The sequence below is a fragment of the Trachurus japonicus genome, chromosome 13 (assembly GCF_045865225.1).
Source record: "Trachurus japonicus isolate A0001 chromosome 13, Traja_1.0".
In the NCBI taxonomy this organism is placed as follows: domain Eukaryota; kingdom Metazoa; phylum Chordata; class Actinopteri; order Carangiformes; family Carangidae; genus Trachurus; species Trachurus japonicus.
In genome coordinates this window covers 10,589,498-10,615,767 of record NC_140919.1, presented here as the reverse complement: position 1 = coordinate 10,615,767, position 26,270 = coordinate 10,589,498, and the positions used below count along the sequence as shown (strand labels likewise).

The 26,270-nt window shown below is 39.7% G+C and overlaps 1 protein-coding gene across 1 annotated transcript in view; it reads right to left on the bottom strand.

Moving 5' to 3' along the window:
* Nucleotides 1-14,210: 14,210 nt before the first annotated feature.
* Nucleotides 14,211-26,270, bottom strand: part of sorl1 (sortilin-related receptor, L(DLR class) A repeats containing) — a 128,287-nt gene continuing 116,227 nt past the window's right edge. The window contains exons 42-48 of the mRNA XM_085794812.1: nt 26,044-26,163; nt 23,960-24,124; nt 23,051-23,225; nt 22,157-22,263; nt 18,982-19,174; nt 16,321-16,533; nt 14,211-15,055 (exon numbers count right to left, since the gene is read on the bottom strand). Coding sequence (XP_085650938.1) covers nt 14,988-15,055; nt 16,321-16,533; nt 18,982-19,174; nt 22,157-22,263; nt 23,051-23,225; nt 23,960-24,124; nt 26,044-26,163 — 1,041 coding nt within the window. The 3' untranslated portion in view covers nt 14,211-14,987. The remainder of the gene's footprint in view (nt 15,056-16,320; nt 16,534-18,981; nt 19,175-22,156; nt 22,264-23,050; nt 23,226-23,959; nt 24,125-26,043; nt 26,164-26,270) is intronic.

The following is a 26,270-nucleotide window of genomic DNA, read 5'->3' as shown; positions in this document are numbered from 1 at the left end:
ACACTAGGATCATGGAGCGAATGATAGAATACATTTTTAAAAAGGAAAAAGGAAGGAGTGAGTCATAAAAAACACATAAATCAGTGTGTAGTGTAGAACCTAATTTACTGTAATGACTATGTTTTCATATTTTGAATATATTCGAGAGCATGCCCTTCAAAGTCTGGTGGTTTTGAGTTTTTACTCAACCTTTGCTTTATTTTTGTTGTGCTTTTGTTGTATTTTGTCGACCACTGATGGATACTTGTGTGTGGAGAGGAGTTTGTTCAGGAGAGGAGCTTCTTTCATTGAAAACGAAGGAGCAGGTCGATGCCGCCCTGCTCCAGCTGTGATGATGAAGAGGTGTTTTCATGGTTGCCGTGCTGCTGCTGCTGCTGCTGCTGCTGCTGCTGCTTGATGCAAAGGTTAAAGGTTAAAGGCTTGGAGGTGGAGATGTACTGTAGGTCCTTTCCGCTGTGAGGCATCATGGGAAATGTCAAGTCTCTGCCTGCCGCCAACAAGCGTGATGATGATGAGCTGGAGATGCTGGTGAAGACTCACACTCTCCCTGATGGACTCACTGGTGGATGTGGAGGAGAAATGAGTATTGAATTATTGGTAGAAGCCGTTCTGAACACCTTGATGGCGTTGGTGGACGGAGAGGGGACACATCCATTTTCACATATATTCCATATCTACTGTACAGTGACATATAGCTTTCATTGTGTTTTAAATCGTGAGAGTTTGCTCTTTGCCATCTGGTGCTAATTTAGGAGTCAAGTCACTTGTCTTCTGACTTTCTATTTCTATTTTCTCACTGGATGAAGGGTCAGGGTGAGGAGCTGGTGATATAGAGAGCCTAAGAAGAAGCAGGAAGTAACGTCGCCATGGGACCTCAATTCGGAAAAAATCTCCATGGAAGTGAACAAGCGTCAACATTTTATTTTGTGATCCGATTGAATTGTGTCATGAGAAAAATATCTGACCTCTACCTGTTTAAAACATTGCATTTCATGCCGAGAAATCAGCAGTTTGTTGTAAAACTATTGTAGAATAAAATTCCGAAAAATCCGTACCCAGCCAGGAAGACTACAGGTCTCGTAGGTGACGTCATGGCGCCCTTTCCCGTGTCAGTTGGTGACGTATTTTTTGTGTCACACCAGATCTGGAGAGCGGTTTTCACACAAAATACATTCTTCCGTAGCCGTTTTACAACAAGCTGCTGATTTCCTGGTATGAAATGTGGTATTTTAAGTAGGTTAAGGTCAGATATTTTTCTCATGACACAATTCATTTAGATCACGAAATAAAATGTTGACTCCCGTTCACTTACATGGAGATTTTTTTCTGAGTTGTGGTCCAATGGCGAGCTGCTCTTCCGCTTCCGCTTAGGCTCTCTATAGCCTTGCTTAGTTGTCGTGCTTACCATGTTAAAGACACCGAGGTGTCCGGACATTAGTTGTCATGTCACAACTCAAGTAGCCTACATAGTTTTAAGCACTAAAAAACGTCTCGTTTTTTTTTTCCTTAACAACTTTGACGATCCTTGTTGTTGTGATAGTTAGGATGAAAAATGTCACTGCCAGTTTCACATGGGAATCAAACCCACTATCACACGTTGAAGTTCCTGAAAACGTACTTCCTCTTCACACTACGTCATAATAACTACGACCACTAGATGTCGCCTTGACACTAAATGTCACAACGGGTCATTATTATATTAGATGCAACGTATGAAGTGAATGAAAATGAAAACGTATTATATTGTATTTTCACACACAGATGAGATCTGGTGGCATAAATCACAGCTCTGTTGCTTGTGTGTGTGTGTTACTCCACAGGTTGTATGTGTGTGTGTGTGTGTGTGTGTGTGTGTGTGTGTGTGTGTGTGTGTTGATCCATCAGTTCCAGCTCCACCTGCACCAGGCGCCTCGCTCTCTTCTCCCCCAGAGGAATGAAGAGATTCTGGGCATCAGCTGACACAGCATCTCCCCCCAGTGGCCACAGCAGCATCCAGATATCTGCATTACATTACATTACATTACATTACAGTCTGTTAGAAACCCATTTATTAAAGTTTTTCATACACTTTATAACTGTTAAATAAGGAAGTTTCTGAATACAGGCTGTGTTTTATAATTAAACTGTTTTAATGCTGCTTTTTTAATTAGAAAAGACATAGAAATCTCACTTTATGCAACATGGGACCTTTAAAATCTAGTCAACAACCGTCCTATTCTTCTCATTAATATTATTATTGTTATAATTATCATAATTATTATTAGTTTTTGTGAGATAATTCCCCTCTGGACCTCGGTGAACACACCAGGAGAGCTGTGTGTCTGCGTCTCCCACCTACATATTTATACACACTGAGATTTGGTTAAATAATGTAATTCAATAAAAAGATTGATTGAATTAATTAAGGCCCTTTGACAGCCTTAATTAAACCAGCTTAAATCTTGCAAGCTCAGTTTTTACAATGAGACATTAGTGTGGAAATCGTCCGCTGAGAATCTGTTTAACGGAGGCAGCGTCAGCAGAGCCGGAGATAACGACGGAGCAGCAGCAGCGTCACATTAAACCTGAGCCCAGGGGAGACCAGGCCAGAGTCAGTGAACGCCTCACGCTGCCTCTTATTACGCACCGGGCCTCAGGTGTGTGTGGAGGTGTCAGAGCAGATGAGTTCTGTATCTTTGTATTATTGTAATATAATCTGGTTCGTCAGTGTGAACTCATCACACTGAGAAACACAACAGACAACAACAGGAGAGAGATGAGGCAGTGAAGGCCTCGGGGCTGAACGTGGTTTGTTTCAGTGCATCTGTAAAAAAAAAAAAAAAATTGAATATAGAAATAGAAATATTGTAATATTTTTGAGATATTGCATTTTTTTTTTGTTTTTACTAAAAAACAATATTTCACTCAAGATGGGCACATGAAACTTTCATTTTCACACCTGAATTGCACCTCCATATATAAGTTAGAGCCCCAGTATGTAACTTATTTGGGTTTTTATTAGCAAAAATCAAATATGTCTTTCATAAATACGTATTTCACTGAAGTGGAATCACAGCTGCATCCAAATGAAAGCTTTCTGGTGCCTTAGAATGAGTTGTTACAAGTCGTTACAAATACATAAGTGGGCGACGCACCGAACCGAGGCGGCCATGTTGCATTGCCATTTTTTACGTTGAGTAGCAGCGTGACCGTAGGTAACCACGGAAACTCAGCAGAGCTGTGGGCTCGGCCTGTTAAAACTGTCACCACTGTGTAGTGTGAGGAAGGACGGAGGTACTGGTGTTGCATTCAGGTGCAGTCAGGCAGACGGCCTTCGGCAAACCAACCGGATGTCATTTTACTCCACCAGAGAAAGACGATAAAACAATACCACATCACCATGACAACATATTGTCACGCCTGTATTGTTTTGCCTCGTGCTGGCGGACCACTTGTTTACATAGACGCTTGTTTATCCTGTTACATGCAGCGTCTGTTGTCTGTCTGACGTCTGCCCCATTTCACGTGAATGCAACATCAATAATATGTTCTGATATGCAACCACACCGCTAGATGGGGGGAATTCCTACATATTATACCTTTAATATAATATACAAATTACCTTAACACAACTACTTCATGTCTTTTTGACACACAATTAATGCACATCTGTTAAGTTTCCATGACGGACTGCAGCATTTGTATTTTCAAAGTTATATTTTTATTTTTTAATTGTTTTTGGCTCAAGTATAATAAAGTTACATCTTGTATTAAGCAGCATATCTGTCCATTATTTAAAAGTCGGCAGAGTGACGGTGGCCTCCGAGGACAAAACAACTTGTCTACCAGGACTGGGACGACTGGGAGTGTTTCAGGAGCATGGACATGGAGCGATGAGGTGAAGATCTAAACCATTTTACCACATGTCTGCTGTTTCCTCCTCCTGCGTCTTCGTTGGTTTATTTATGAACATGAAACTCTTGAAACGTGAATGAACGTGGTCCACTCTGCCGTCCGTCCTGTGTCTCTATCAGCTGAGTGGAGGGAACACGTGTCGGTAACACTTTACTTGAATAGGTATTCTTAAGATTGACATAAAACTGTCATAACCATGACATAACAGCTGTCATAAACATCAATGAATACTTATGACAGCTGTTGTTAAGTGTCATTCGGTAAGTTATGTCACTTTTAATGCAAAGTTGACATTATTTGAGATGTCCTTGTTATGAGAACTTGACATAATTTTTTAAAGTTTGGCAATTAGGTCTGCTATGACAGTTTAAATTGTCTTTATGCCAAGTTGTCAACACAAAAACATCTCATACAATATCAACTTTGCATTAAAAGTGACATAACTTACCGAATGACACTTAACGACAGCTGTCATAAGTATTCACTGATGGTTATGACAGCTGTTATGTCAGTCTTATGAATACCTATTCAAGTAAAGTGTTACCCACGTGTCCTGTAATCCTCCTTTTCCTGTGATGTGATTGTCCTTCGTTGGCGTAGCGATGCTCGGAGGACAACAAGGGCTTTGTCAGGATGAGGACTCTCCGCTTTGATCCCCCCCATTCCCACTCTCTTTCTCTTCCACCTCTTCTTGATTCTGCACCGTCCACCTCCAGTCTGTTGACCCTTTGGCCCCGGACAATTAGAACCAGTCAGAAAGCTCTTGATCACCTCTTGACCCGTGGAGAGGGAGATGAGAGGTTTGTTGTTGTTGTGCATATGTGTGTGTAAGTGTGTGTGCACTCTCCAGTCTGACCCCACCTGACCTTTGAGCAGCCTAACCCCTTCACTAGAAAACAACCAGCAGCTGTGTGTGTCATGTTTAACAGGACTGGACCCAGAACATTCAGACTTCTCAACAACAGGGAGGTGACACAAAAGAGATTTAATGAACTTACTGAAAAAAACAAAACAAAAAACTCAGGAACCTGCAGCGAAAACCAAGAGGGTGGATCTGATAAAGTTAGATAGATAGATAGATAGATAGATAGATAGATAGATAGATAGATAGATAGATAGATAGATAGATAGATAGATAGATAGATAGATAGATAGATAGATAGATAGATAGATAGATAGATAGATAGATAGATAGATTGATTGATTGATTGATTGATTGATTGATTGATTGATATACTTTATTGATCCTAAGCTGGGAAGTTACAGTGCAGCAGCAGCATTACACACAGTGACGATAACAACATATAGGATAAGAATATAAAGAACAAACTATAGGATACATAATAAAATAGCAAAATATGACACACTTCCCTTACATTTCAAACAATATAATTTTTATTTTTTATTTTCATCTTTTACATTTTCAGAATGACAGAAAAGTAAAAGGTCTGGGCCCACTTGGAAACTATCACAGTGTGTAAATAGTAAATATCTTGTCTGATAACCTTGGTCAAAGTTATCTGAGAGCTCATTACAACTAGCCTGGGTTTACCCATGATGCCTTGCGTGCGATTTTATTCGCTCTGCAAGTCAGCCTGGAAACCATGGAGCCAATTTTTCCCCTCAACGAGGGAGCCAATCACAGAATGGGGAGGGGGCAGCAAGACGATGACAACGCACCAAAGCGACTTTGTTGATAGTTTGTCGATCCAACATGGAAGCAGATGCTTTACCTTTCGATGCAGTGTTAGAAAGTGTTTTAAGTTAAGTTAAGTTTAGACTGCAAGTTTATTTTGAAAAAAGAGCAACGTTTAGCGTTTTTTTCCTCATCGGATTTCTGTCGCTCTACATACGTCATCGGGTATGATTGATACGACTGGCTTAGTCTGGGGCCGTTGACTCGCTGTTTTGGTAAGGAACCTGATCCAGGGCGAGAGAGACAGGCCTTTCCGTCAAAATAAAAGCACTAGACTAATAATACTAATACTAATATGCGGTGAAACTCATGAATTTAAGGAATATAATTTACAAGAAAGTCCCAGAGCCATTAAGTTAACATTTTGCTTCTATTGTATTACAAGTTAATGTCTGTTTTATAAGTTTTATGTTGGTGAACACTTTTACTTTGGTGAATTTGGTGATTTCTGGATCCACTAGAAAAATTCGGAGTTAACAGACACCAGGCTCTTAGCCTCTCTGAAGAGCCTGGTGAGAATTGGCTAAGCTACGAACAGATGCATTTGATAGACATTCGTAGCGCCCAATAAACAGCTCTGGTCTTTCGTAAACCACACCTCAAACACGACAAAATGAACGGGTGGTTCCCAGACCGAATCTCAACCTACATTGAGATGAGGTCTGGTGTTCGCCGGGCTACAGGTCTCCTGGGTTTCCCATTCTTCTGCAGGCTGCTAGAATATAATATACGTATAGTGACTGTGCTGTTTGCTCCGTGTCTCCAGACCTGTTTACTCCTGTCAGACACACTGATGCTATCACATCCCCGTCATCTCCATTAAACATCTGCTGATGTAACACAACCCCCCCACCCCCGACCCCCTCCCACCTCCCTGAGTGAGTGACCCTCTGCTGTGTCACTGTGAAACTCAATTTCACATTTTCACAGTGTTGTGAATAATTTAGAGAAGATCTGATCTGAGACCTGCTCTGATGGTGCTGAAGCATTAAAAAAAAGAAAAGGAAAAAAGGTAACGCTTTAATTTATTGATAATGTCAAGAAATAACAATTAATTACGCGATAATTTCAAGAAATAGCCTAGAAATAACGATCAGTTTCATATATTCTCATTTTTTCATAAAGGCAAAAGATTACACATGCTTTTTATGCATTTTTTTTCTCCATCAAGTCCTTGCAATTGACCGATATTTCAAAATCAATCGTAATTTCTTGGGTATATTTACTATGAAATTGACCTTTATTTCTAATCCAGGTTATTTCTAGACATTATGATGCAATTAATTGTTATTTCTTGGAATTATTATGTAATTAACGGCCTGTAAATTAAAGGGTTACTAAAAAAAAAAAGAAGAAAAGAAAAAGAAGACTTCAGGGCTTTAATTAACGTCACCTTGATCTGATCTGAGGAGCGGCTGCGGATCAGAGCGCTCTGCTGCCCCCCGCTGGACCACGGCCTTTAAACACAACATACCTGTGTTGTACAGTATTAACCGTCCTCCTCCTGGTTCCTCAGCAACCCTCCTCGGCCCCTGAGTGAGGCCGGGCCCCGAGGGAAACTGACGGACGACTCCTGTGTTGTTGACTCAGCTGGGACACGAAGCAGCGAACTGTTAATGAGTGACTTCATCTGATCTAATGTGGGAGCTTCAGGGACGTTGAAGACATGATGTAGCCTATACATTGTTTTGTTTTTACTGTTGATGTTCTCTATTTAAACCTATTCTACTGTTTATTTAAAGGGATAGTTCACCCAAAATTGAAATTTCACTCATTATCTACTCACCCTCATGTGGACTAAGGGCTGGGAGAAGTTTCAGAGTCCTCCGTGGCTTCTCTGAGTTACAGGGGGTCTCGGTGTAGCAGTGCATGTCCATATGACGGTTGCAAATGGATACCAACTGTCTTCGTAACAAAAAGACACACCAAAAAACATCCAAATACCTCCATGCTGCTCGTATGTAATGTCCGTCAGTAATCGCACTGACGAGATTTGGACGGACCAGGAAGAGAAGCTTCCACTACAAACAAGCTTGAAATATAGACTTATTTAATTTTTTTCAGAACAATTTCTCATTTCGGGGCTTCAATACAAGACGGACATTACATACGAGCAGCATGGAGGTATTTGGATGTTTTTTGGTGTGTCTTTTTGTTACGAAGACAGTTGGTATCCATTTGCAACCGTTATATGGACATGCACTGCTACGCCGAGACCCCGCTGTAACTCAGAGAAGCCACGGAGGACTCTGAAACTTCTCCCAGCCCTTAGTCCACATGAGGGGGAGGAGATAATGAGTGCAATTTGAATTTTGGGTGAACTATCCCTTTAACCTTCAGTCCATAAGTTGTATTTTTCTTAAGAAACTGCAAGTTATGGTGGCGACAATAGTCTCTACGTATACAATATAAGCCCTCCATGAGTTTCCGACGTCACACTGCACAAGAATATTTTGATTTATTCTATATTATCTTATTTAGATTTTTATTTTATTCTTTTTTATTCCTACATTTAACTATTTTTGGTACCTTTATGTTTGCACCTGACACTGAGACACGTGCTGTAAATTGACCTTTCTTGGCAATAAAAAGATTTTGCCAAGATTGCCAGATTTTTTATATAATTCACTCTCTATTTTATGTGCAAATAAATAAATATCAAAAACACAATATTACATTTATAATAATTATGCATTTTATTTAGAAAGCGCCTTTCAAGCCACTCAAGGACACTTTACAGGAGTGCATCAGATAAAATGAATAAATAAAAAGAGGGAAGAGTCCTTCAACAAGCAACACATACATCTCCTCTCATCCATCCTCTTTTTAAATATCTTCAGTGACAATGAAACAGACTCGTATTGAATAAAGAGAAACCAGTTAATTCTTTAAAAAACAAAGGTTTTCTACTGTGAACAGTTCACCAGTCCAGACTCCACCCTCCTGAACTCTGTGTGTGATGACTCAGATGTTGATCTGTGATGGTCCAGTCAGATGTGAGTGTGTTGGACAGTTGTGCACTGGTTTACTGGATGAGTACACACACATACACACACACACACACACACACACACACACACGCACACACACACACACACACACACACACACAGGTCTTTGTTCTCAAACCGAGAGTGAACTGGAAAGTTGCGTTCGCCGGCCAGAAACCGGCCCCAGCTGTCACTGAGTCATGTTGATTCCAGTCAGTCACATTACTCACCTCAAAGATGCAACTGCAGGAGAAAAAACTGCAGCGTCAGTATAAAATAATAATAATAATCATCATCATAATAATAAATAATTCATGTGGGTTCATGTTCAACTTGTTTTGGTTTCACAGCCTGTGACTCTTCGTGTGTTCATTATAACCTTGTGTTTCTGTCAGCAGGGGAAAAAGAGCCACAGACTTGTCTTTAAGAAGAACTATGCTCCATTTTCACCTTATTTCCAGCCCCGTAACCCGTAATCTCTTGTTTATGACAGATAAGACTGCACAGATATACACATGGTAACATGGTTGATGATAAATAACGTTATCCACCACTCCATGGATTGATTTCTCACCGGCTTCGTTGGAAACAAATGATGCACATGGAGGAGAGGAGGGTTAGAGACACAGAGGAGGAGAGACCAGACCTGGAGAGTTTCCCTTATAGAGCTGGTGGAGACCAAAACAGAGCAAAAACAGTAAATGGGAGCAAAAAGGTGGATCTGCAAATTAAAGCAGAAGTAAGTGGAATATTTGTGTTAATATAAGTCTTAAATAGTTATATCTTCCGACAGCAATCACTTACATAGAGTGTTTGGTCTGAAACACGGGTCTGTCAGTCACTCTGCTCTGCTCTGAGCCGAGGAGAAAACTTTCCTTGTATCCTACAACCTTTATCCAATGAGGAGAGAGAACGGCATAAAGGGGCAGTCCTCTCTGTGTGTGCAGCCAAGGGATGCGTGTGAATGTGGTGACGTAGGGACGAGGGCGGGGACTGCTAACTCCATCTGCTGACAGGAAGTTAGCCAAAACCGCCGGATCGCTTACTTCTGCTTTAAGTCGTACCAATGATTTCTTGTGTTTGGTCAAAATGTTCTATTCTCTAAAATGTTACAAAAAGTGAAAAGTCCTTGTAAAAGCAGAATTGGTATACAAAATTGGATTTGAATAAAAAGACATCATTGTCTGAATCTGGCATTCAAAAACTTAAAGGGACATTGTGTAACTTCTCCTGTTATCTATTCATGAAAATTGATTATTTGGTTCCAAAGTGTGTTTTTCATTAATCAGTAATCCCCCCCATCAACAAAGTGAAGTGTTCCTTTCAGCTCTGAATTAGCCGTTCATATCATTCATATCTCCATGGAGCGGGTAAGCTCGGTGCTGCTGCCATGTGGTGTCGCCATGTTTTTACCTTCAGTGGCAGCGTGACGGTAGGAAACCACGGAAACTCAGCGGAGACACCGGAGCTGTCGGCTCAGGTGGAGGTGGCGTCTGTGAACAGTCACCGCGGTAACGCAGTGAGGAGGAATGGAGCGTTACACTGATGCTGCATTCACCTGCAGTCGGGCAGACGGCCGTCGCTAACAAACCAGATGTCATTTTAGTCACAGAAGTCCAGAGAAAGACGATAAAACGTGGGTCAGGTAAACAATACCACATCACCATGACAACATATTGTCACGTGTATTGTTTTGCCTCGTGCAGACGGACCACTTGTTTACATAGAGGCTTGTTTATCCTGTTACATGCAGCGGCTGTTGTCTGTCTGACATCTGCCAAATTTCATGTGAATGCAACATCAAGAATGCGTTCCGATATGCAACTGCACCGCTAGATGGGGGGAATTCCTACATATTATACCTTCAATGAAAACCCTAGTGCTGGTTAAATCAATGACTGGTAACTAGTTCCTGCCGTCTGCCCAATTTCACGTGAATGCAGCATGAAAAATACGATTGATATGCTTGCGATATACAACCGCAACACTAGATGGGAGGAATTCCTACACAATGTAGCTTTAAAACGTTTAAAAATTAATTGTAATTTGATATCAGATGTAGGTGAAAAATATGACCTCAATCACAGTAGAATATAATATTTTTTATAGCTTGCTTTGAAATGGTACGAGTGTGAGTGATATTAGAACCGGCCCTTGGGGTTAAACTCGTAATTCAATTAGTGTTTTATGAATGTGCAGCCAATTAATCAATCAATTATAATCAAAGTCTGTAAAACAATATCATTATTCTGACCGGCTTCATCCAGCAGGGCTCAGTAAAACCGTTGAATCATCACACATGACTGAACCACCATCTGTTTACTGTAAACCTGTTGGACTTTGATCACATGACGCTTCAGCTTCTCTTCACACCAAGTGTTGAGTTTTATTTCTTCATCTTTTTCTGGCGGTAAAAAAAACAAAAAAAACACACAGGAGGACGGAGTTTAATTTTCAGCAAGTTTTATTTCAGTATAAGTGGTTTTTAAAACACCTCACACTGTTTTTCTCCGAACATCTCATTTTTCTTGCAACCTCTGAGATAAGCAAGCAAGACATTAACATCATCTTCAAACATGGCCAAGTCCAACATGATTAAACTCTGTGCCAAACGACATTTTGAAGCAAACTATTTGACAAGAGTCGACATTAAGACAAGTGGGGGGGAGCAAACGATCACATAATAACCAATAATTATACTTTGTACATGAGTAAAACCTGACTAAAAAAACAAAACAAAACAAAAAAAAACAGACTAGGTGGGCAGCTTCCAGCCGCCGACGCAGAAAGGAGCAGTGATCTGACAAAGTTAACCAAATGCCCTAACAAGAAAACTCCTCCTCAGCCTTATGTATGGGTAAAGTGTGTGTGTACATGTGTGTGTGTGTGTGTGTGTGTGTGTGTATGCATGCATGTGCACTTGTGTCCTATCATACAAACAGTACCGTTACATAGAAACCAAATGTGTTCTAATAAGGCATTATGTGGCACAACACAAAATCGGAAACTCCACAGAGCAAAAAACAGCATCAATGCCAGAAACATCGTTTTTTTTTTGTTTTTTTTTGTGTGTGTGTTTTTCTTTTAAGGCCAAGAAACAGAATAAAGTCGTGAACAGAGCCGAGTGAAATCAAGCTTTTGAGTCTTGAGGAAACCTTTTTTTTTTTTTTTTAAATGTTAGTACAGTACAGACACCGTTTGGATGACGACGCGGAGAGGAAGGAAGGGGAGAAAGCAAACATGGCTGAACGTGAACGGACCAGACGCCGCTCTGGGTTAATCAAGTTTGAGCTTTTTTGGAGTTTGCAACCGCTTGAAGTTTGACTGCACGAGCAGAACGGGAGCTTTACAAGGTGGGAGTGGTGTGTGCATCAGCTTCACAGGTGGTGACAGTAGCATCATGATCTGGGACAATACCTCAACAAGTATAAAATACATTCATGAAGACATCTCGACGAAAAAAACCAAACAAAAAACAAAACAAGGTCAATAAGAGCAGAACACCATCGGTTCAAATGGCTCAAGCTGAGAGGCAAAAACACAAATATCATCAGTTAATGGACTAATAGTGCAGAGTCAGGTGGAGGGGGGGGGGGGCGAGATCAAGAGATTAACATCAACACTGGGTTTTACTGGGATTAAACAAAAAACATTAAAAGAAATTAGACATTTTCTCACAGACATCTGGAAATTTATAGACATTTAAAAAATAAATGTTGACTCGGTTGAATTTTTTTTTAGATATCAGTTTCTGAGATTTCAAAGCGGCTTTAGTGGAGGCGGAAAGGGAATTAACAAAGTCCAAAGTCGAAGCAGAAGTGGCAAATTTCAGATTTATAATTATGTATTTGTGGCATAAACTACATTTAAAACAAATAATAATCAATGAAAATAACCTAAAATCTGAATTTTATTGAGAATGAAATTGAAATAGTCAGACTAATAATCACCGTGCCAACCATTTATTGATAAAAACTTGGAGGAAACTTTGAGGTCCAGTCACGCTCCTTTGATTCATGTGAACTGTTTCTATCCTTGTTTTATGGAGCTTTGCTTTGCTTTTTCCAAGTAGCTACAATGAGATCAATTTTTACTCGTTATTCAGCATAATTTTCGATACAAATTAGCTCCACAGGACTGTTCATTTTTGAGTTTAACAATGTACAATGAAGATTAATGTTTCTGGTTATTTAGTGTTAAAGTTTCTCCAGTGTAACGATATCTGATTAAATCCAGGTTTTGGGTGAATAAAGACGTTAACGTAGCTGTTGAAATCTCAGCGACTAAATACCTAAAAAAAAACAAAAAAAAAACGGGGGGCAAATAAAACCAAAAACCAAAACCAATGTGTGTGTGTGTGTTTATGTGTGTGAGAAATATTTACTCCTGCATGAATTAATGAATGAATAAATGAATGAAACCCTTTTTTTTATTATTATTATTTTTAAATCTTGTTTCTAAACCAGTTGAGCTGAACCTGACTCATAATTATCAGCTGTGGATGGACAGTAGTGCTGCCTAAGCCTGGGTGGTGTTGTTGTTGTTGTTGTTGTTGTTGTTGTTGTTGTTGGTGGTGTTGTGTTGGTGCTGCGCTGGTGTCCGCTCCGACACAGTTCCCTGAGAACCCCAAATACATTTCCTCTACGACTACAGCTATGGCAAAATGCTGGGGACGATAATTTGTGGTCCTGAATGATTTAAAATTAAAGAAAATAGAAAAAGAAAAAGAAAAAAAAAGAAAAAATTACACATTTTACAGAATGATATGGTACAGCATCATCATCATCATCATCATCATTATCATCATCACAAGGAGAGAACATATTATTAAAAGCCCAAATATTTACAAATAGTCACGCTCGTCTTGGCAACGCTGTGAGGGATTCACTGCCCCCCTCAGAAGCCAGGGATTTTCTCCTATCATAACGTTGTACAGTACACTGCAAAAACTCAACATTTTACCAAGAATATTTGTCTCATTTCTAGTCAAAAATGTCATTTCTAGTCAAAACTAATCTCATTCTACTTAAAATAAGACTCATCACATAAAAAGTAGCTTGTTTTTAGACAATTTTTACGTCTTTCAAGCAGATTTTCACTTTAAATAAGTAGAAGAATCTGATAGTGGAGCAAGTTTTTCTTTCTTATTACAAGCATTAAAAAACTTGCTTTCACTGGCAGATTTTTCTACTTATTTCAAGTGAAAATTAGTTTGAAACAAGTGAAAATGATCTAAAAACAAGTTAATTTTTAGGTGACGAGTCTTATGTAAGTGGAGAGAGATTAGTTTTGACTAGAAATGAGACATTTTGACAAGAAATAAGACAAATATTCTCGGAAAGATTCAGAGTTTTTGCAGTGTATCGTGTCGGGGGCAGCGGGGGCAGCGGGGGGATGTGGTGGTGGCGGCGGCGTGTTGCCTCTACAAACAGACGTACAACAGTACAACAGTACAACAGTGTGCTGGTGGTGGGGAAATTAAAAAGTGTATAGATCTACTGTACGACGACGGCGGGATGCGGTGCCAACGAACGAGTCAAATCAATAACAATCCAATCACTCACTGATCTGTTTGGTTGAGCTGAGTGACACAGACTTGTGTTTTTTGTTTTTTTGTCTTTTCTTTTTTTCAAAATAACGTTTTTACAAGAATCAACAGTTTCGTCCAAACCGGTGATCGAAGACACGACGATTCAGATCCAGAAAATGAAAAAAAAAAAAAACACAGTTTGAACTCATCCGCCTCTCGTCCACATCGCACACAGACTATCCCCCTACATAATGTAATGTAACAACGCTTCACTGCTCCCCTTTATTCTCTAATTTGTACATTTTCTTTACAGCATAATATCTAAATATGGATTTATTTTCTGCATTTTTATTTTGTGTGTGTGTAGTTTTTTGCTTTTCTATATCCTCCAGTCTCTGGACGCTTATTTTGGCTTTAAGCAATGAACCGCTCCTATGGATGGTGAGTTTGCATTACAGATAGGGTCTCTCTTTTCCCTGGCACGCTCCACAAACTCAAATCCTTCACAGTTTGTTTCAGTGTCCACCTCTTTCTTTCTTTTTTTTTTTTTCCTCACAGTCCTTTTTTTTTGACCCCATACATATATATATTTATATATATATATTTATATTTAGTATTATAAAAAATAAGTTATTGCGCATCCAAAAAAAAGTGCATTGTATATTTGAAAAATATCTCTTTCTCTCTTTACACTTTTCCATTTTTCTTCATGTTTCCTGTGACTTTGGAGGGAGAGGGATGGATGGGAGAGGGGGAGGGAGGAGGGGGGGAGTGGGTGGGTGGGGTCCCATGGCAAAGAAGAAGAGGAGGAAGAGGAGGAAGAGGAGGAAGAAGAGAAGGGAAGAGAGAGAGACGGGTGGAGGAGGAGGGAGGTGTTGCTACGCGATGACCATGGGAACGTCGTCCGAGAAGCCGCTGATCATGGGAGCATCTTCATCATCGTCACCTGGAGAGGAAGAACAGGAGGGAGGGAGGGTTAGAAGAAAAGGAGGAGATAAAGATAAAGATAAATAATCAATACATTTCAATATTGATAATGGATCAGATTAAAGATACTGGAGAGCTCTGTTAGAGAGTTTTATTTCCTTTTCTTTTAGCGTCTTAAAAGCTCGTTGTCGTTTCTCAGCTTCTATTTTTAGTAAAAAAAAATTAAAAAAAACTTCATAATCAGAAAATACTAACATTAAACTTTGATCAATATGTCCCGATACAGTTCAGCCTGAATATCACAATATTAAATATTATTATATTAGTTAGATATTAAATTTCATTGTGTAGTAAAACACAATGAAAATAAAATATACAAACATACCGGTATATGGGTTCATTTACCGTAACTTTAATTTGAAGTATTACTTTTTTTCTTGCAGTTTTTAATATTATGATATTATTATACATGATGATATTATATATATATTTCAGATGCCCCTTAAAATACTTTTAATATACTTATAAAATACTTAAAATATATTTTTCTTTAAATGAATTTAATGGAAACAGGCAGTGACATAGCTACAAATTTTAGAAACTGACAACACAACTGACCAAAAAAACGAACAAAACATAGAACAAAACAAAAACCTGACGACATAAAACAAGCAGGACAAACAGGACAAAAAAAAAAGAGCAAGAGAAAATAAAATACAATTGTTTTGTTGTGTTTTGTATTTTTCGGTGTTTTTATACATAATTACAGTAGATTATTGTATTTTGTGTTCCAGGTATAAGTGAAGTTTCTACTGGAGTTTTATTTATCACCTGCTGATGTTCAATGTTCAATAATCTATATTTATATATAAAGCAGTGAAATATGATTAAGATGGATTTGGAAGAAAGGATGTTATGAAATAAAAATGCATCATCTTGAAATAAATCTTATGTTATTTTAATGTAGTTTCATCATTATTTATCTGTGTAGACGACGTGTAATAAGGAAACAACATCATCATACTTCAGCTGTAAGAACAGAAAATCATACACAGTAAATTCCAGTTTTGATACGGAGACTAAACTTTTTATCTATTTATTCCTGTGACAGTTAAACTCGTCTTCAACATCTGTCTGAGCTGCTTTAGTTTAACCATAAAAACATCTGTACGAATCCATAAACCTGAACGATAACGAGAGAATCTGAGACGTTTTTCCTGGTTTGTAGAGAGGAAAAGGGAAGGGGGGAGGGAAAGGGAAAGGAAAGGGGGGAGTTTTCCTCACCCAGCTCGTCCCCGGAGGAGAAGATGGCCGAGCCGAGGCGGGAGTTGTAGTGGGAGTTGGCGAAGGCGGTGAAGTTGTTCTGCAGCCGGCGGTGTCGCAGGTAGAGCGCCACCAAGCTGCCGCACACGCCCAGCAGCAGCAGGAAGAGCACGGGCACCACCACCGCCGCCATGTCGCCCGAGTGGCCCGCGCCCGTGGAGGCGTCGCTCGCGCCTGGAGGGGGAGGGAGGGAGAGAAACACAGGTCATCGTCAGTACTTCACCCACTTTTTATGGTAGCCCTTTATTCACAGGCCGCAAATTACGTGATAATGTGAAGAAATGGCCGAGAAATAACAATGTAATGTCAAGAAATAACAACTAATTGCGTCATAATGTCAAAAAATAACAATTAATTGCTTCATAATGTCAAGAAATAACAATTAATTGCGTCATAATATCAAAAAATAACAATTAATTGTGTCATAATGTCAAAAAATAAGAATTATTTGCGTCATAATATCAAAAAATAACAATTAATTGCGTCATAATGTCAAGAAATAACAATTAACTGGGTCATAATGTCAAAAAATAACAATTAATTGTGTCATAATGTCAAGAAATAACGATTAATTGCGTCATAATGTCAAAAAATAACAATTAATTGTGTCATAATGTCAAGAAGTAACGATTAATTGCGTCATAATGTCAAGAAATAACAATTAATTGCGTCATAATATCAAAAAATAACAATTAATTGTGTCATAATGTCAAGAAGTAACGATTAATTGCGTCATAATGTCAAGAAATAACAATTAATTGCGTCATAATATCAAAAAATAACAATTAATTGTGTCATAATGTCAAAAAATAACAATTATTTGCGTCATAATATTAAAAAATAACAATTGCGTCATAATATCAAAAAATAACAATTAATTGTGTCATAATGTCAAAAAATAACAATTAATTGCGTCATAATGTCTCTTTCCAAACCCATCTGCAGCTGCTCTGACCTGTCCACTTTGTCAAAACCTCTTCAACTTGCTTTTAATGTTTGAGAATGTTTCTCTGTGTTTCTTGTGTTACTTTTTACTTCCTGTTCAGTGTCTTTGAGTTCTGGAAAAGCGCTTTATAAATAAAATGTGTCATTATTATTATTATTAATGTCAAGAAATGGCCAAGAAATAACAATTAATTGTGTCATAATGTCAAGAAATAACAATTAATGGGGCGTCAAGTGGCGCAGTAGGTTGAGCGAGAGCCCCATATGTAGAGGCTACAGTCCTCCCTGGTTCAAATCCCGCATCGGGAGGCCCTTTACTGCATGTCATTCCCCCTCTCTCTGCCTCCCCATTTCCTGTCTCTCTCAACTGTAAATAACTCCATTAAAAGGAGATGGACCTGTGTGCAGGGACATGGGCGCCGCCATTAGCCCAGCTGATCCATACCGGAAGTCACGACCGGAAGTTGCTCTTCTTCGTCTCTCTCTGGCCTGTCTAGCCTCTACCTGCTCTTTTTACTAAACTTAACCAACTCCTTTCTTCATTGCCTAACCCTAACCAAAGCACCCACCAACCACATTTCATTTATTTTTTCTCTCTCTCTCTGGTCTGCTGTCAGCAGGAGCGGTGCTAGCCGTTAGCCGTTAGCCGCTAGCCGTTCGGCGCTAGCCGTTAGCCGTTCGGCGCTAGCTGTTAGCCGTTAGCAGCGTTTTTTAAATAACTCAATAACTTAATAAACGATCCATGCAAAAAAATATTTAAATATATATATATATTCAATCATGTTGTAACTAAGATATCCGCTGGAAAACAATATTTTATTATGGACCATTGATTTACTGAGTTATTTTTTTTATCTACATAGAAATAATATACACGAAGAAGAGCAACTTCCGGTCGTGACTTCCGGTATGGATCTGGGCTAATGGCGGCCCCCATGTCCCTGCATACGGGTACTCTTGATTAAAAGCCCAAAAAGATACTTTAAAAAAAGAAAAGAAAAAAGAAATAACAATTAATTGCATAATAATGTGAAGAAATAACAACTACTTGGGTCATAATGTGAAGAAATAATAACTAATTGCATCATAATATCAAGAAATAACAATTAATTGTGTCATAATGTGAAGAAATAATAACTAATTGTATCGTAATGTCAAGAAATAACAACTAATTGTGTCATAATGTGAAGAAATAAATACTAATTGTATCATAATATCAAGAAATAACAATTAACTGCGTCGTAATGTCAAGAAATAACAACTAATTGCATCATAATGTGAAGAAATAATAACTAATTGTATCATAATATCAAGAAATAACAATTAATTGTGTCATAATGTGAAGAAATAACAATTAATTGTATTGTAATGTCAAGAAATAACAATTAATTGCGCCATAATGTCAAGAAATAACAATTATTTGCGTCATAATGTCAAGAAATAACAATTAATACATGATAAATTTCATAGTAACGTTGAGAAATATCGCCCAGAAATAACGACTGATTGCGTAGAAATAGCCCAGAAATAACGGTCAAAGATCTGGTGGAGGAAAATTCTGGCCTTTCCCCAAAAAAACTTCAAGGCATGAAGAGCATGTGTAACGTTTAGTCTTGATGAGAAACTTGACATTACTATGTAGTTGGCCGTCACTTGTACTTAGTGTTGCCATGGTACCTGGCGCCAGCTGGTTGTAGAGCAGCAGCGCCGCCTCGCCACACAGCTGGCCGCTCAGCAGGCAGCGCGCCTGCACCGAGAAGGTGTAGTTGTGTCCCAGCGCCAGGCTGCCGATACGGAAGTACGTCTCCGTGGTGTTGCCGAGGAACGACGTCTGGTTGGTCACGCTGTCGTGCACGTGCACCTCGTAGCCCTGAGAGGAGGAGGAGGAGGATGAAGAACAGGAGAAGTTTCTGTCTTTGCAATTGTATTCCGAAATGCAATATTACTGTATCCGCTTTGGGTCCGCATTGAGTCCGTGGAGTCAAGTACGCCCGAGTATGTGGGGGCCTACACACACATACACACCTAATTGTGTCATGTCCAGCTTGGAAGCCTAGTACAGGAATATGCTACACATACTAAACCTCTAACACTACTACGATATACACTACCGTGCATTTTAGCCGAGTCAGACGTAACATGAACCTCTAATTTAGCAGAATATTAGGATTCCAGGACTGATATATGGTACAAGGAAGCCAGTGAGTAAGTCCATGGGTCCAAATTTGGATTCTGCATAGTGAAAAAATGTATTATTTGATACCAAGATCATTAAAATAGGACAAGTCTTTGCGATTGTAGTCCAAAATGCAATTTTACTGTAGGCTATATTCAATGGCGGCCATCTTGAAAAATGGCCGCCATCTTTAATTTTTAGGTGGCTAACAGGTTTTATCAAAAGAGCAATCCCTAAGGAGTATGTGTGCCAATTTTGGTGCTTGTTTCCAGAAGTGAACGATTATTACAGTTATCTGCCCCACTATATCAACACACTGAGATCTGGCACTTTGGCAGGAAGGTTCACTGCCCGTCCTGTTTATGTTTTTTTGTATATCTTGTAACAAGTTTGTCTGATTTTCTTTTGTTTTGTTTTTTCTCCTTTCTTTTCTTTAAAGATGACACACTAGTCATTCTTGAATGTATGTACTTCACGCTTAGGGACCGTTCGTTATTTATGGAATGGGCCACCGGAGGAAAATGGGGGGGGGTCATGTCATAATATTCTTTGTTGAGGGGTGGGTCCACTAAAAAAAAAAGGTCAGCGAGGGGGGGTCATTCAACAATTTGTCTGGAGGACACTGCAATGCTCGCAAAAAAACAAAAACAAAACAAAAACGGGACATTTCAAAGCTGCAAGCACTGATGACAATGAGAGCCACGGCCCCTAAATCACAACGTTATTTTATATTGTTCTGATCTGCCCTGAGTGGGGTTCGAACCCGAGTCTCCCGCACCGCAGGCGAAGATGCTAACCGCTTCGCCAAGAACTCAATAAGGGTTTCGCCCGCGGCTTAGCACGTCTTTTATGGGTGAGTGAGTTTAACTTCAGTACCGTACAGAGGCTACGCTGCCTCATTGCGTAACTCTACATAGTCTGAGCAGCACGTACGTTCACGTTGCTTTCGTGAATTGTAAACAAACAGACGCCCCCTCGGTTTTAGCGTCCAGCAGTTTAGCGGCTAATTCAACTGCAGTGATGGATAACTGTACCGGAGACAACTTCATGAGCTTCATTTCAGGAATAAACGGCAGCTTTTACCTGACGGGAGACCGACGCCTGAGCTACGGTAGCTAACAGCTAGCAGGTTACAGACTTTCTCTCTCTCTCTCTCTTTCTTACACACACACACACACACACACACACACACACACACACACACACACACACACACACACACACACACACACACACACACACACACACACACACACACACACACACACACACACACACACACACACAGTTGTCTATCATATCTGTCGTAAACCTTGTAATAATACGTTGTTGAGTGCAGTTCACATTATTGTTGCTTCGGTTTGAGTGTGGATTAATTGTTAATGGCTTGTTGTGTAATGTGAGCTGGTCCAAAATCGCGATTCTGTTATTGATGAGTTGGATTTTAATAACAGCTGATAAATGGCATTGTGATGAGAAGGTGTTGCACACATGGTTGTCAAAATGAAATAATGTAGTGTCACGCGCTACGTGATGCGATCGTGTCGATGGCTGGGGGGGGTCATGTATCTTTTGATAAGGCTTAATGCAGGGTCATGTTAAAATTTACTGACTCCGACAGGGGGGTCATGTAAAAAAAAAAAAAAGTCCCGTGAATCCCTCCGGTGGCACTGATGATAAATAACGAACAGTCCCTTAGCGTCTTAAGAAATGTGCATGACACTTAAATAAACAAATCAAAATCAATCCACTTCTGTGTTTTCTGATCATATCTGAAAAAATTCATTTTGTGACAATTGACCCCTGATCCACCAATCAGAGCTCTTCTCCCCATGTCACGTGTTGTTCTAAGGTTGGACAACCTTGGGATGCAACCGTACGTAACGAGATAGGTAGACAGCAATTTTTTCGGCAAAAACGACTTAAAATAACTAATTTAAATAGCATAAACTATTAAAATGAACATTTTTTGCCGATCTGTTTGTCTTAAAGTTTTATTGATCACTAGAGAGCAATGACTTGGAATGAAGTTGGTTTGATGTGAAAAATATAGCTTTGATGTAGCTAAGCTACTTTTGTCATTTTATTGTAGCTTAGCTTGCTACATTTCTCTGGTGGGTAGCTTCAGTGTAGTGAAGCCTCATTTCATGTCGAGTAACTTGTAGCTAGCTCACTACATTTGCTACGTTACGTTACATTACGTTGCTAATGTCTTTTGAACTTTGTGAAGTTTTACGAGGAGAAACGGGAGATCGGCGGAGATTAAGCGTTAGCTTGTAGCTAACGTTAGCTAGCTAGCGAGTGACCAAAACAATGATTTTTCCCCAGTTTTAGGAAAAGTCATGTAATGCCCGTTCAATCTCTCTTTAGCCACATCTGTCTTCTATCACGGACACCATTTTTCTGATGTATAAGTTAATTCAAATTTTCCTTACAAGCAATTTAAAGCTGCCTAATTTTCAATGGTTTCCAATGGGAGTTAACCCTTCTGTGGCCATTGTTTGTCCAACCTAGCAACAGTAACCATGGAGGGCGGGACTTGACAAAGGGTCAATTATTCCATTAATCTGAGACTTTGAGGATGTATACGGTTGTTTATCAAACACCTGAAGGCCTCACAGCGGCGTCAGGTTTCTATTCAGGCGACTGATCAACTACAGAGATGAAACGTCTCACCCGACTCTCGTTGAATCCTTTCTCTCTCACGGCCAGACTCTTCCAGAACAGGAAGACGTGATCCTTCTCCGTCAGGATCTTCAGAGCTTCAGGGGCCGGGAGAGGAACTGAGGAGGAGGAGGAGGAGGAGGAGGAGGAGGAGGAGGAAAGAGGAAAGAGGAAAGAGGAAAGAGGAGGAGGAGGAGGAAGAGGAGGAAAGAGGAGGAAGAGACAGGAAGTTGGCATTGATTATATTTTCATTTCATCTTTATTTATGGATTTAAGAGTGCGTTTATAACCAATTAAATGATCAACAAATAAATAAAGTTCCTCCTTTACATCAAGTGAAACAAGTCAACAGCTGTTTCTATTTCTTTCTGTTTTCTGTTTCTGTTCTTTCTGTTTTATTTATTATTTTGTTTTGTTTTATCTTCTGTCATTTTTTAAAATGTATTTCTTGTCCGATACATCTTCAAAATTTTCAACCAATCAATTAATTTTTGTATCAATAATTGTTATAAAAAGGTCACAAATTTGGTCAAATCACAGTTTGAGTTGTTTCTGTTCTTTTCTTTTGTCCTAATTGTTATCACGTTCTTGTTAGTGGTAGTTGCTGCTGATGCTGGACATGGTGAATATCAATATGAGTATATATTTTTATATACGTATACAGTATATAGTATGTAAAAATGTATAGGTTTGTCAGAAATAAGAAATTAAGAGTTTAATTGATATGTAAAGAATCTTTGTCATATGTAACTTTCTGGTCGGTTCATTAACTTGAAATACTGCAGCAACTCCTGAGCTGTGGTGTGTGTGTGTGTGTGTGTGTGTGTGTGTGTGTACCTGTGCTGAGGGTGAAGCTGTGTGTGTGTGTGTGTGTGTGTGTGTGTGTGTGTGTGTGTGTGTGTGTACCTGTGCTGAGGGTGAAGCTGGCCTCTTTGCTCATGTTGCGCAGCCGGACGGAGACGCTGTAGCGACCACCCGGCTCCAGGTCTCTCAGCTGATACTCCACCGTGTTGTTCTGCGTCGTCATCTTGTAGTCGCGCTCCACTTTACGGATCACGTCACGCACGTGGATCGCATACGTCTACACACACACAAGTTTTTGAATGGGGTTAAAGGGATTTCTTGGTTTCCCTCATCAAACTCATCAAATACACAATCCAACAACTCCACAACGCTCTGGTGGACAAGTTGTGACCTGCACATTCACCACGCTATGAGATAATAACACAACGTTACCAGACAGAGTTGTTTTAGAGGGAAATGCAGAGACTGTTGATGAAAAACTGTCCCTGAAGGCAACGCGCATCAGCGGTTTTGCATGTATTTCCCTCTAAAACAACTCTGTGTGGTAACGTTGTGTTATTATCTCATAGCGTGGTGAATGTGCAGCTCACAACTTGTCCACCAGAGCGTTGTGGAGTTGTTGGATTGTGTATTTGATGAGTTTGATGAGGGAAACCAAGAAATCCCATGAGCCTCCGTAGCGTAGCTCTGAGCAGCTCACGGCTCTGCTCCGCCGTTCTAAAAACAGCTTGCACCGACAATTAAAGGTAACAAACCTACTGCTATGACTATAGGGATTATGGCAATGGGCCAATTTGCCAAAATGTTGAACTATCGCTTTAAGCTTCAAATGTGGTATAAAAGGTGTTCATATGTGAAAATGATGTCGCTGAACAAAACTTCTAAGTATCATAAACTTGTTTTAGCCACAGATCTGATTTTCTTCCATTATCCAAAACACAATGCAGAGAAATCCCATTCACTTTCTTTTCCTAGAACCAGCGCCATGATAAACGTGCGATGAGGTCGTACCAGCGGCGTGTTGGGGGCGTCGTACGGCGGCTGCCACTTCAGCGTGGCCTGCGTCTTGTCGACCCGGACGCGGTGCAGGTTCCTGGGCGGCAGCCGCTCGTTGGGAATCATCTTCACCACCCAGTAGTCGGAGGGAGGGCCGAGGAACGGAGAGACCACACGCACCTGCAGACGGACGACACAACTGATGCTGAGCAATACTGTCTGTCATCATCAATGTTTCCCTGAGGTCACATTGCAGAGATGTTCACAAGTCTTTTTTTGCAAGTCCAAGTCAAGTCTCAAGTCTCTAAAAAATAAAATGACCCTTCTATCATCTGCTGCTATCTGGTCTACTAAGGATACTGCATCTACTCTACTACTCTATTACTCTACTACTCTCTACTACTATATCTAAGAGATTCAAAGCATTTACTGTAGGTTATTATCACTCCTTCCTTTATCTATACAGTATTGGTTAGTTGTTTATTATATGATCACTTTAAACAGGATATTGCAATGCAATATGAAGAAAACACACAATGAAAGCTTTCCTTTAAAGGAAACTGTATTCTGAGTCGAGAAAGAATCAAGGCTGCTCTGCAACTCTGCACTGGCCTTTTCTCTTTTTTTTTGCTTTGTTGAATTCAGAAAACCCAGATGAACAACATGGAAAATGATTTAGGCTGTTAATTATAGGTCATAAGATCTGGATGGTATAGCTCACATCTTTATGTGCAGCAAAACCTTTCTGGAACCGCATGTTTCTGAGAGTCTGAAGTCTTTTGGGCACGAGTCCAAGTCAAGTCTTAAGTCTCTGTGGGTGCGACTTAAGTTCACAAACTCGAGTCCCCATCTCTGTCACATGGAATCAATACCTGTTATCACCTGTAGATGATCCAAGGTGGGTTCATTAAAACTGACTAAAGCTTCAATGTGTCTGTGTATCCCATGATGCACCTCTCCTTCCACCCACACCAAACAACGTATAAACAATAATAACAATGTGATTAAAGAACTAAGATGAGAAACATCTGTTGACCGGATGTTTTCATATCTATATATATAAAAGTTTGTTGACTTTATATCAAAACTTCAGATGAGGATTTGTTGAAAACTAATTTCAGGTTCATTGTTAAAAGCGCATATTGCAGGGTGTGTGTAATCTTGTCTAAAAAAAAATACCATTTGAAAAGTTGATAGAGGATTTAAAATGTAACCGAAAAAGTGGCGGTTTTGAGCAAAGCGGCTAAAAACGCTTTTTTTTTTCAACATTGCATCATATTGCGTCACAAGAGGGAGTTGTATGCTAGCCGCTAACGTAGCTTAGTCAGTTTACAGCAGTTTTGGATTGTGTTAATTTATCATGGACATGGTAAATTATTGAGTTTGTGGTGGTTGCAGAAGTGACGTGAAGCGCAACTAGCTTTCAACCCCCAAGCTAATAAGTGAGCAATACAGCTAGCTATGCGTTAAAGAATCGCTAACGCTAACGAGGGGTAGAACGTGTTCAAACCTCGCTAGCGTTAAAACATTGCTAATGCCGGCTAATGTTAAAATGACGCTGTTAAAACATTGCTAAAGCTAACGGGCGGTAAAACGCGTTAAAACGTCGCTAGCATTAAAAGGTTGGTAATGCTGGCTAACGTGAAAACGTCGCCAACACTAACAAGTGGTAAAACTTGTTTAAATGTCGCTAGCACTAAAAGGTTGGTAATGCTGGCTAACGTTAAAATGTTGCTAACGCTAACGAGTGGTAAAATGCGTTTAAATGTCGCTAGCATTAAAACGTTGCTAATGCTGGCTACCGTTAAAACGTCGCTAACGCTAAGCATGGGTTTAACCTGCAATATGCTCTTTAAAGTGTGAACAACAAATATGGAAAATCTGATATTAGAAATAGAACTGAACATTTTCAAACAGCTGAAAATTAATATGTTTAATTTTTAATTATTTCTCCCATATTTTCCTTTTCTCATTAGTTTCTGTTCACCACAACTTGTTCGGGACCAGCGGACACTCGAGACCTGGATCCAGACCTGGAGGAGGTGTGAGGCGTTCGAGTGCAGTGAAATAAAGCGGGTAAATAGAAGACTTGGACTCACCAGGAAGAGATACTGCTCGTCAGAGTCGACGGTGACGGTGAGACTGAGGGAGGACGAGTGAACCAGGTGAGGAGTCCGGTACAGATCCAGGAAGGAGGTGGCGTAATACACACCGTACATCTACATACACACACACACACACACACACACACACACGGTGAAACATGGAGCAGGTTCAGAATCTAAAGGATCTATTTTATGTGGAAGGATCTCAGGAACACAAAGAA